The sequence below is a fragment of the Myotis davidii genome, unplaced genomic scaffold (genome assembly GCF_000327345.1).
Source record: "Myotis davidii unplaced genomic scaffold, ASM32734v1 scaffold415, whole genome shotgun sequence".
In the NCBI taxonomy this organism is placed as follows: Eukaryota; Metazoa; Chordata; class Mammalia; order Chiroptera; family Vespertilionidae; genus Myotis; species Myotis davidii.
In genome coordinates this window covers 5,115,484-5,127,789 of record NW_006287951.1, presented here as the reverse complement: position 1 = coordinate 5,127,789, position 12,306 = coordinate 5,115,484, and the positions used below count along the sequence as shown (strand labels likewise).

The window sequence follows — 12,306 nt, the reverse complement described above, 5'->3', positions numbered from 1 at the left end:
TTTAAGAGCAAAAAAAGGGAAATGACCTCTCCAGAGAGTGCTGGACCTGAGTCCAGAATGGCTTGTTTCATACTGTACGCCCCTAAAGGTGCCAGGACACTGGGACAGGAGCCCTCAGTAGCTGCTAAGCATACTAGTAACTAATAGGTGCTCCCTACATACTTGCTGAATTGCATGTCTGATTCTCGGGGCCTCTGGCTGAGCCAGAGAGGAGGAAGGATGAGGCAGAGGATAGCTAGCCTCTGGGATGGGTTGGGGTCTGAGCTGCAGGACAGGCTTTTTTGCATGGGGCTGGTTACCCAGTGCCTTGGCTGGTAAATGCTCTGGTCAAATCTTACCCCAACACACGTAGCTCCCTCTCCTTTGGGTACTTCCCCAAAACGAGGCTTAGGAGACCCTGTGCATTTCCATACTTGAGGACAGCATCTGTCTGGGAACACAAAGGATGACTTTGTTGAACAAGCGATTCTTGAGTATTGTCCTCATGTCGTTAGGAGACCCTGGGCTGCAGGCGCCAATGTTTGCAATCCAGCTATGCCTCTTTGACCCTTGAGTAAGGTATTTATTTCTCAGGGTCTGAGCTTCCTAGTTTGTAAAATGGAACTGGAAATAACTGCTCCTCACTCAGGCAAGCTCATTTCTTTCCCTGCTTCCCCCTCGTAAAGGCCACTTCGCTGAGAGCTCTATCCTGTCTCCTAATACAGCACCAAACTTCAGCCAGGCAGTTGAATGTAGGGGTCACCCTTCTACGGAAGATGAAAGATTAGTCCTTGGACCAAGTGGAGAGCAGATAGGTACCCATGCCATGGGACCCTGACTATTGGAGATGGGCAGCTCTTAGGAGGGGGCTGGAGCTGGGGCTCCTTAGAAAAGCTAAGTCTTTGAGGACAGATAGGAAGAGCAAACTAGGCAGAAAGCATATGAAGGTGAGATAAAGCAGGGTTCATGGGCAGTAACACGCCCAGCAATTATTTCTTTCCCCTTCTCCAGAATACAGCACCTCTTCTCAGGGATCCAGGTAGGATCTGAACATCAATCATTTGGATTTTCTCCTTTGTGAAATGCCTGCTTCAGTCCTTTGTCTATTTATTTGGTTACCTCCTGTCGCTTAGGTGTAGGATGGATTTTTAAAATCTTTTTGGTTTTTGTTATGTGAAATTATATATATACTAGAAGCCCAGTGCACAAAATTTGTCAGCTGGGGCCTCCCTCCCTTCCCCCTGCCAGCCCTGCCCCCTGGTCAAACTCCTGGTCAAGGGGACAATTTGCATCTTATGCTTTTATTATACATAATTATATATAATGTGAAGTGGGAATCAAATTTTGTTTTTTCCCATATGGACACGAAGTTGTCCCAGTATCTTATACACACACACACATATACATACATACACTAGAGGCCCGCTGCATGACATTTGTGCACTGGCGGGGGGTGGGGGGTGAGGGGTCCCTCAGCCCAGCCAGCACCCTCTTGCAGTCGGGACCCCTCGGGGGATGTCCGCCTGCTTCAAAAGGCTCCCGCTACCACTGCACTCACCAGCCGTGAGCCCAACTTCTGGCTGAGTGGCACTCCCCCTGTGGGAGAGCTCTGACCACTGGGGGCAGCTCCTGCATTGAGCGTCTGTCCCCTGGTGGTCAGTGTGCATCATAGCAACGGGTCATTCTGCTGCTCGGTCGATTTGCCTAATAGGGTTTTATTATATAGGATATATATAATTTGCATGGGGGCTGGCTACCCAGTGCCTTGGCTGTTAAGTGCTTTGGTCAACAGCAAATCTTGTCTATTTCATATACAAGCCCTTTATCAGTCATGTGTGTTGGAAATGTTTTCTACTCATTGTGTGACTTTCTCATTTTTGTAATGGTTTCTTTTAACATGATCTTAATTTTAATGTCAAATTTATCATTATTTCCCTTTATGGTTAATATTTCTTATGTAGTATTTAAGAAATCTTCCTTTATCCCAAGGTAGGTATTCCCCTGGATTATGCTAAAGGCTTTACTTTTTACCTATTTCATTCAGAGCTATAATCTGTTTGAAATTGCTTTTTATATATAGTGTGAAGTGGGAATCAAAATTTGTTTTTCCCCATATGGGCATGAAGTTGTCCCAGTATTTTCTATTGGAAAAGTAATCTTTCCCCACTGTTCTATAGATCCACCTTTGTCAAAAAACAAATGCCCATATATACAAGTCTGCTTCTGGACTTTAGAAGATCCCAGTAGATTTCATCTCCCTATTTTTATTTTATCAAACTCATACCTACCACTTAGTGTGTTTGAGGCACATATCTAAACTATTTATATTCAATCCTTATAACTGGCTTATATGATAGGTATAATTGTTCTTCTCCACTTCACAGATGAGAAAACTGAATGTGTCCAAAGAAGGAACCAGTATGCATATCCAGGGAGTTTGTCTTAAGTGTAAGTTCTTTAGTTATAATTATTGATCATGCTTTCATACATATTTCAGAATCTGCTAACTGATATTCACCAAAAGAAACCTATGAAAATTTTGAATGGGATTGCATTAAATTGTAGGTTAGGTTGAGGCAAATTGACATCTTCAGAATATTGACTTCTAATCTGTAGTATCCTTTATTTAGATCCTCTTTAATTTATATCCATAATGATTTATAGTTTTCTATGTATAGGCTTGTATGTCTTTTGCTGGATTCCTGGGCATTTAATTTTCATTTTTGCTAAAATATCGCAGTAGTTTTGGAAGAGTGGTCCCCTGACCAGGAATATTAGTTAGCTTCACTTAGAAACTGATTAGAACTGCAAATTCTTGAGCCTCACACTAGACCTACTAAATCAGAAACTCTGGAGATAGAATCCAACAATATGTGATTTAATAAAATTTTAAAATTTCAGAGCAATCAATAAAAATACAATTGGTGTATTTACCAGACTTACTAAACATTCTTATTAATCCTATTTATAAAAATTATTTTAATTTCACATAAATCATCTACAGATAATTGCAGCTTTATTTCTTCTTTCTATTCCCTTCAACATTTTATTTCTTGTTCTTCCCCTTCTGCATTGGTTAGGAATTCCAATAAAAGGTGAAAGTTTTCAACATTAAGTATGGTGTTTGTTCTAGGCACTGGATCTTTTACCAGATTAAGGAAGTAAACTTCAAGTCCCAAAATATATATTTTTTTAATTATGAAAGGGAGCCTCTGGATTGGTAAACGCATGTACAGCCCAGGTGTTGGCACACCAACTCCTCAAAGAACAGGAGCTCCTGCGCTCGGGACCCATCCAGACTTTGCCCGGTGGCCCCCTTCATCAGTATGTTATTTATTATCTTTATAATAAACTGGTAATGGTAAGTTTTTAAAAATCATGAAAGGATGTTGAATTTTATCAAATTGTTTTTCTCTATTTTATTAAGATGTTCATAAAGTTTTTCTGATTTGGTGAGTTATATTGATTGATATGCAAATATTAAAACAAGTTTATATTCCTAGAATGAGCAATTTGATTGTAATATATTATCCTTTTTATATAATGCTGGGTTTGATTTCCAATATTTCATTTGGGGTTTTTGCATCTATTTTCATTAGTGGGATTGACCCTTAAGTTTTTTTTTTAAGGTCTGTGTCAGGTTTTATTATCAAGATGTTTGTGATGTTGTAACACAAGTAAGATTGACATTACTTCTTAAAAGTTTGATAGAATTTTGCCATTGATCTTATGTCTGATGTTTCCTTTGAGATATGGATGTGATTTATTTAATAGCTAGAATAATATTCAGATTTTTGTATCTTGTGTTCATCTTAAAGAGTTCCAATTTCCTAGGAATGTGTCCATTTCATCTACATTTTCAAATTTATTTTTATAATGTTTTGAGTTCAGTGGATTCATAATGATGTCTTTTTCAGTCTTGGTATTGGTTAGTGCCTTCTTTATTTTCTGAATTGGTCTCAGTAGAGGTTTTCCAGTTGCATTGAGCTTTACAAAGAATCAGCTTTCTGCTTTTTTATCTTGTTGTATGTTTTTAAATTCTCCTTTATTTCCTTCCTTCTATTTGTATTTATTTTGCTGTTATTCCTCTCCTTCAATTGTATGTTTGCTTAGCTGATCAATAGCAATCTTTATAATAATCCTTATCTGCATCTCATAAGTTTTGATATGAAGTCTTCATTACCATTCAGAACAAAATATTTTCTAATTTCCATGTTGGTTTCTCCATGGCCTACTGCTTATTTAGAAGTATGCTTATTAATTTTCAGATACTCGTGGATTTTATTACCGTTTTGTTGATTTCTAGGTTGCATGGCATTCAGAGAACATCTTCTGTATGATTTCAGTTCTTTGAAATTTTGTGGGACTTGTTTTTATGACTCACGCTATGGTCAAGTATTATAAATGTTCAGTATGCATGTAAAAAATCCATATTCTTCAATTATTAGATCGTTTTATGTTCATTAGATCAAGTCTGCTAATTGTGTTACTGTTTAAGTGTACTTATCTTTACTGAGTTTTTACCTAGCATTTATGAGCGAGATAAGTTAAAATATCCCACTATGATTTTGGATTTGCCTATTCTAGTTATGTCAATTTTTGTTTTATAGAGTTTGAGGCAATATTACCAGGTACATACAAATTTAAAGATGATTGCTCTCTGCCATGTGAGGACCCAGTGAGAAGGCAGCTCTCTGCAAGCGAGGAGGCGGGCTCTCACTGGGGAGCCAAATCAGTCATTATCTTGATCTTAGACTTCTCAATCTTCAGAACTGTGAGAAATGTATGTCTTGTTTCATCCACACTGTCTATAGAATTTTGTCATAGCAGCCCAATATGACTAATGACCACCAATGAAGACATAAGTTGGTTCCCAAAAGTGGGATATTGCAAGTTGCCAGTCCTAAAATGGGGAATGTGAGCTGAGGTACATGAGGAGCAGTGAGGACCTCCCCGCAATCCCCCACCATCCCCCCGCCCCCGACACACACACACACACACACACACACACACACGAGTCTAGTTAGGAAATTGTCATCATTGTTCCATAGCAGCAAAACAAGCAGGTTGAAAGGTACCTGTGTTATCTCGGGATTTTGACCACATGTTCACAGAGGCTAGCGCTCTAGGACTTAATAAAAAATATTGGGATGTTGGTGGTGGAGTCTTCTAGTGGATTTTAGTAAGGTCCTATAAGAAAAACACACTCTTTTCTTGCAGCTGACTTGTCTGAAAGTAGAAAGGAGGGGGAAATGCAGATGTGTAAGGCAGGTTTCCCGACTATGGCTCAGAGCCAGTCTTAAAGCCAAATTTGCATCCCCAAGATAAAGTCAGTAAGAATGAAGATTGAAAAAAACAAATTTAGAGATGATTTATATCCCTGGTGAATTGAACTATTTAAAAATTATTTTAAAGTGTTATGTATCTCTAGTAATTCTTTTTTGCCTTAAAGTGTACTTTAACTGATATTAATATCATTATACCAGCTTTCATTTTTTAATTCTGCTATATTTTTTCAAAAATTTTTCCTGTTCTCTCTGCACTTCTCTGAGTTGTCTTTTATTACCTTGAACATTTTAAACATAGCTCTACATCTAGTGAACTCTCAATCTGTAGCTCCTGTGAGTCTGTTTCTACTGTTGGTTATTTCTGTACGCCCATTCAAGTTGTCCTGTCTCATATGCACAAGTGAGAAATACATGAAGACATCCATTTTTAGAAACACAATCAAGCAGCACCAATTTTATTTTATTATGTTTATTATAGTAAAAGGTCCTTTTGTAAAACATTAGTGATTTTGGTCCATATCTTATTTTCCATTTGGCTTTGAAACATTTTTACATTATTTACAAAATAAATTGCAGGTTTTTTTAATTGTATATAATTTTTTTCCCTGACTCTTGGAACATTACAGTTTCAAGTAACTAAAAAAATAAAAACATGGCAGATCAAATGTACTGAGAAGTACATATTGAACATATTTAATTACCACAGTAATGTAAAAGTCCTGATTGTTACTTCTTAAGATTAATGTTCATGAACATGAAGTCATTCAAGAATCTCTGGGATTTCCCTGTTATCCACAATGAGAGAGTGAATAATTCCTTCTCTCCGCTTCCCACTACTGACAGCCTTTATGTAACAGTCGTGGTTCCCAACACTGAAGTGAGTTTCAGTCCCATCATCGACAAACTCACCCTAGGCCAAAGAGAAGGAGAAATTAGAGTTCAGAAACACTTACCTTTGTCTAGAGCAGTGATGGCGAACCTATGACACGCGTGTCAGAGGTGACACGCAAACTCATTTTTTTGGTTGATTTTTCTTTGTTAAATGGCATTTAAATATATAAAATAAATATCAAAAATATAAACCTTTGTTTTACAACGGTTGCAAATATCAAAAAATTTCTATATGTGACACGGCACCAGAGTTAAGTTAGGGTTTTTCAAAATGATGCCACGCCGAGCTCAAAAGGTTCGCCATCACTGGTCTAGAGCACTAACACCATCTAAAAGGATGTAAAATGAAGTACATGGTAAATGTTAAGCTTTGCAACGTTAGAAACTAGTATTTAGGTGCTTTTACATTTTGCTATGAATTGAAAGTTTCTTAGCTCTCTACAATCTAAGAATCTTAAGTTTCGGAAAAAAATAAAACCATGCACCTCATGTCTCTGTGTATATAATATGTACTATGCCGACATACAGAATATTTTCAAAAGTAAAAAAGATAAACATGATAGAAAACACTTATTAGTTACTTACTCTATACCAAGAACAGTGCACATGCATTATTTTATTGCATCCTCACAAGAACCCTGACAGAAATACTATTGTCCTCATTTTATAGATGAGGAAAGTGAGGCACAGAGTAAACAACTTGCTAAAGACCCTAGTCAGCAAGGGATGGAGTGTTCTTAACCACTCTGAAGATCTGACTCCTCAGGGTGTGAAGTGAGATAACAAACACTACTAGATCTAGACTTGCTCTGTCCTATACAGTAGCCACTAGCCATATGTAGCAAAATCGAGCACTTGAAATGTGTTGAGTCTGGAATGAGATAGGCTGTTTTCAGTGTAAAATATACACCGGATTTGGAATACTTAGTATGAAACAAAGAATGTGAAATAACGCACTAAAAACTGTTTCTATTGATTGCATGTTAAATAATCCTATTTTGATAGACTGATTTAAATCAAATGTATTATAAAATAAATTTCACCTTAAAACATTATAGATAATAGAAAAGTTATGCCCCAGCTGGTTTGGCTCAATGGATAGAGCGTTGGCCTGCGGACTGAAGGGTTCGATTCCAGCAAAGGGCACATGCCTGGGTTGCGAGCTCAAACCCCAGTTGGGGGTGCGCAAGAGGCAGCCGGTCAGTGATACTCTCTGATGTTTCTATCTCTCTCTCCCTCTCCCTTCCTCTCTGAAATCAAAAATATATTTAAAAAAGAAAAGTTACACTCAAAGCTCATGTCTGTGCCTCATACTGAATAGTACTGATCTGGAATAAAAAAATAGGGGTCAAGTAGGAAGGAAGGAAGGAAGAAGAGGAGGAATAGAGGATAAGAATGAATTACCCCAGAAAGCAAAGAAACTCCAGTCAGACTTAAAAGTTGGCTGTGAGCTTCCTGGCAGCCAAAGCAGACAGAGCAAAGACCCACAGCTAATGTTATCGAACCCGAGAGAGCACAGGTGCGTCAGGAAGAAGCGCTTTCCTAGCTCTGAGAAGAATGTGGTCAAGAGCTCTTAGGAGGGTGTACTGAACACCTCCTAAGTGAGCAGGTCTGGACCTGGAGTGCAATGTGTTTCCACTCTTCTTTATATTGAGCCTTGAAAAATGTCTTTTAAGTCATGCTTCTGTAAAGATCAATTCAGAGGGCAGGGCAATGCTTTAGTAACATAATTCCTTTAAGTAGCTTCTTGACAATGTGTCAGATTCATAACTTACACACATGGTGCGAATGATCAAAAGGGCAACTTACCGCTGTCTCCATTTTTTTACCATTGCACCATACATCCATAGTGTCTTTTTCTGTAAAAGTAACAAATTAAAAATTATAATATATGATTTCAAGATAAAGTTAACTCTATAATTTTTAGAAAGGTTTGATACACTGGATTCCCAAAAGTCCATTAACTTCACAACTTTGAATTGGTTCTAAATTTGAAGAAACGGATTATTTTCTTCACAGACAAAAGCAAAATGAAACAAAACAAACTTTTAAGAGAAAATCATGAACCCAATGCAAATTGATGAAGACTTGTTAAACTCAAAAGTAAATATGAAGCACAATCTTCAAAGGAAGATGCATACAAGTGAATGTGAGGAGGGACTTTTCCACAAGAAAAGTCCTTTAGTATCAGTGACTAGATGATTACCCCTGCCTCTCACACTGACTCAACTGGAAGATGGCATAAAAAGACCACCAAGCCCTGGGCAGTGTGGCTCAGTTCGTTGGAGAGTTGTGTCATACACTGAAAGGTCACAAGTTCAATTCCCAGTCAGGGCACATGCCTAGGTTGCAAGTCCAGTCCCCGATCGAGTGAGTACAGGAGGTACCTGATGGATGTTTCTCTCTCTCCCATCCTCTCTCTCTAAAAAAATCTGTGAAAATGTCCTCGGGTAAGGATTAAAAAAAGACCACTATAAAGGGCTGCCACAGAGTTCATACAGAACAGACAGGATAAAGTTCTAAAGGGTTAGAAACTTAGCCTTAAATTTCTTAATGGATAGTGCAACAATCTCTCTTCATTTTTGTAATGTTTTCCCTTTAGGGAAAAATTACTGGATCATAAGAAAAAATATAAGTATACCTGGTGGACTGTGCTAAGTGCTGACAAAAGAGAAAATTCAAGCAAAAATACACCTGAGAGAGAGAGAGAGAGAGAAATATCAACGTGAGAGAGAAACATTGTTCAGTTGCCTCCCATACTCACCCTGACCTGAGATCGAACCTGCAATGCGGGAATGTGCCCTGACTGAGAATTGAACCCCAGCCTTTTGGTGTACAGGACCACGCTCCAACCAATTGAGTCACCCGGCTAGGACCTTTTATTTTTTTTAATCTACTTTTATCTGTACTCAACAGTTTTATCTGCTGCAGGCCTAACCCTACTGCCACCTAAAGAAAAATTCCCTTCTCACCGGAGAATCTTAAATTTCCAACTGCTTTTAGACATGCTTTTAAAGTGAAATATCGAATAACAGCAAGTGCCCATATCAATATTTCTTTTTATTTATTTAAAATGTTATATAGTGATTTTAGAGAGAGAGGATGGAAGAGAAAGAAACGTCAATTTGTTGTCGTACTTATTTATGCATTCATTGGTTGACTCTTGTATGTGCCCCATCCAAGGGTGGAACGCATAACCTTGGTGCATCAGGACGATGCTCTAACCAAGTGAGCTACGCAGTCAGAGCCCAATATTTCTTTTTTAAAATCTAAGTTTATACTCCTCAAATCCATTACTATAAACAATGGCTCTCATATTTTATATATAAATCAATTAAATGAATAGTTTATTCACACAGAACACATTAAAAATACACCTATTCAAAGCTCCCGTGGCGGGGGCGGTGGCGGGGCGGGGGGTAGTAGGTCAGGGGAGATTAACCAATGAACTTATATGCCTATATGCATAACCCATAGACTCAGACAATAAAAGGCCTGGGGGGGAGGGGAGGAGGACACTGGGGTAAAAGGGAACATATGTAATACTTTCAACAATGAAGATTTAAAAGAAAAAAAAAGCTCCCATAAAAGAGCTGGACAGTTAGAGAAAGTAATTAAACAGCCATTATAAAAAGCCAATCAATTCTGCAGTGACAGCAGTCACTTACCCAACACAACCCTCAAGTCTTCACCATCCAAATGTAATACCCAAGTGCTGGTGGTTTTTGATCTGTTCTCCATATACTTCTTAAGACTTTTCCCATTAATTTCCAGAGTATATTCATAAGCAAAACCACTGACAGCATCTATATTTATGGTTGCTTTTGTCTTTGCAGCTCCAACACAGAAGGTTTCTTTGCCCACTAATTTGAACATCCATTCTTTTCTTATCTCTTCCTAAGTAATAAAATAGAAAAGTTGAAAACACACAAATGGAAGAAAATGTAATGTTAGGAATAATATAATTAAAGTGAGCAAATGATAATGCTACATAGTTAGATGTAATATTAATTGTGATGCAAAGGTTTTAGACTCTAAAGGCACTTGACATTTAAATATTAGATATTATAGTCTATGAATTCCTTAACTATGGTTCAATAGCTTTGTACAGCAAAATGATACAGGCCAAAATATAAAGATAAGCACTTTAGAAAGAGAAAAGCCCGAGTTCACATGTGAAGAATCTACATTAACAAATTAAATCTTCTCTGTTTACCATATTTACAAAGTAACACGCTTTTTTCCTACCTTCCCATCCACATATACCACTCGTTTGCCGGAGGTGGTCCCATGTTCAAATTCAATCCTATGAACTCCATCACTCAAAGCCACATCCCAAACGGCGACAAGATCTGTCATTTTTACCAGGCTATCCGGAGGGCTAAGGAAATAAAATACTGCAATTATAATAGGACAGCCAACCAATCCTTCCAAGATGAAAATAACAGATTTTTAAAACCCATAAAATTACAAAATATTAAAGCGATATTGCCTAAGAAATCTCACTCATAGTACATGTAACTATCTTCTCCCTCTTATGCACTCTTCCTTTACGATGAAAGTATTCTCATGGGTATACAGTCAGGTAATTCTAAACAAAGTCACCTTAACATTAATAGGATTAAGAATCTATGACAGTATTCTAAGCTAGGCTACAGAATAATGCTTGGAAAGGTCAGTAAGAAGTCTCTCTTTCTCCCTCCCCTCATTGAAGAGCAGAGTACAGTATTTTGTTGGGTGTTTTTTGTTTTGTTTTTTTTACCAGATCCAATCATTCCAAAAGAAGAATTCTACAAACCTTTCATACTTAAACCAGTGACTAAGAATTAATTTTAACAAAAACACTTTTTAATTTACTAAAGTAAGACTGAGAAAAAGAGACGCCATGGAAGAAATGTCCTATAATAAAGGTTAAAATGTTACGGAAAATAGTAACTCTTGTCATTGCTATAGGAAATCTTATTTTTTTTAAAAGGAAAAAGAAAATCTTATTTAAAAAAAATAAAGGATTTTATTTAGTCAGGAGTTTCTGGCATAATTTAAACACACTTTAATATAAAACAAATATAAATATTTTAATATAAAACACGTTTCCTATGTACATGACATATACAATATTATATTGATAGAGGTTTTTAGCTTTGAGAGAAGTAACATGACAGCCTTAATGATCATCGCTACCAGTGAAGTGTTTCTGTGTGCCAGTCACTGTTCTAAGAGCTTTACACGTGTTAACTCATAGAATCCTCATCATGGATGGGCACTATCATTATCCCTGTTTTAAAGGCGAGGAACTGAGGCTCAGAGCGGCTAAGGGCTTGTCTAAGGTCACAAGGACAGGAAGTGGGATGGGATTTAAACTTAGGACTCTGGCTCAAGAGGCTGTTCTCTTACCTACGACCGACCCTTCATTCCCTCTCATCTCCTCCGCGTGCTCTAAATCAGAGCTACTGGATGGGTTTTATGTCATCTTGAAGTGATTGCCAAGAACTGTGTGCTGAGAGGGATTTGAAGATCTTACATCCAGGTCCCATAAAGGATGCCACGTTAGTGGTGCCCACCCTCGTGCCGGGTGTTTACTACCCTCCTTCACCTCATAGAAAAGCAAACCATGCATTCTGCAATTGTACACAATGTGTCCTTTAACAATTAGCCCGGATAAATAACTCTTCTGAGTGACTACAACAATCCTGAAAGTTTCAGAAGCTAGTTTGATGGCAATGCAAGATATTTACCTTTCGTCATCTTCAAAGATAGGACTCTCATCTCCAGATGCCATGGTTGGCAAAACAGTCTTTAATCCAATTAGCAGCCAGGAAAGAAAACAGAATTGCAGGCAAGAAAGATTGAGAGCAACGAAGATGACATCTGCAAAAGGGCTTTTCTAATTTTGCAATCCATTTCTTAAAATGGAATGAAGTGTCTGATGAAACAGCTTTTACATACAATAGAATTGCAATCTCTAATTTTCAGGGAAAGAAGTTAAGTCATTGAAATCGGTTCATCATATTTTTCTGTGGTATGGCTTTATAATTTCCTAAAACTAGAGAATAAACTCTAGTTTATGTCAAGGGTTATACCACGTCAGAGCATCAAGAGACCTAGGGGTCCCCTGGGTCCCGTGCTTCTCAAATTGAGGCAGAAGGAG

General features: G+C 37.7%; 1 protein-coding gene across 3 annotated transcripts; it reads right to left on the bottom strand.

Moving 5' to 3' along the window:
• Positions 1 to 5,720: 5,720 nt before the first annotated feature.
• Positions 5,721 to 12,086, bottom strand: FAIM (Fas apoptotic inhibitory molecule). 3 transcript variants are annotated; one of them, XM_015561394.1, is made up of 5 exons: positions 11,894 to 12,086; positions 10,407 to 10,539; positions 9,827 to 10,055; positions 7,968 to 8,017; positions 5,721 to 6,177 (listed from the first exon to the last, which is right to left on the bottom strand). In XM_015561394.1, the coding sequence occupies exons 1-5, from the start codon at positions 11,935 to 11,937 to the stop codon at positions 6,028 to 6,030; spliced, it is 606 nt and encodes a 201-aa protein (XP_015416880.1). In that variant the 5' UTR covers positions 11,938 to 12,086; the 3' UTR covers positions 5,721 to 6,027. The 3 variants fall into 3 exon arrangements, with proteins under 3 accessions (XP_015416880.1, XP_015416882.1, XP_015416881.1); XM_015561396.1 differs by lacking the exon at positions 11,894 to 12,086 and adding an exon at positions 10,669 to 10,758; XM_015561395.1 differs by lacking the exon at positions 11,894 to 12,086 and adding an exon at positions 10,651 to 10,753.
• Between the last annotated feature and the right edge of the window lie 220 nt (positions 12,087 to 12,306).

What these genes read in the sequence shown, in the direction of transcription:
- FAIM (XM_015561394.1), bottom strand. Translation starts at nt 11,937, where the DNA reads ATGGCATCTGGAGATGAGAGTCCTATCTTTGAAGATGACGAAAG. An exon ending in ATCTTTGAAGATGACGAAAG is followed by an intron (nt 10,540 to 11,893) that starts GTAAATATCTTG and finishes TTATTTCCTTAG; the next exon opens with CCCTCCGGATAGCCTGGTAA. An exon ending in TGGTATATGTGGATGGGAAG is followed by an intron (nt 10,056 to 10,406) that starts GTAGGAAAAAAG and finishes TTTATTACTTAG; the next exon opens with GAAGAGATAAGAAAAGAATG.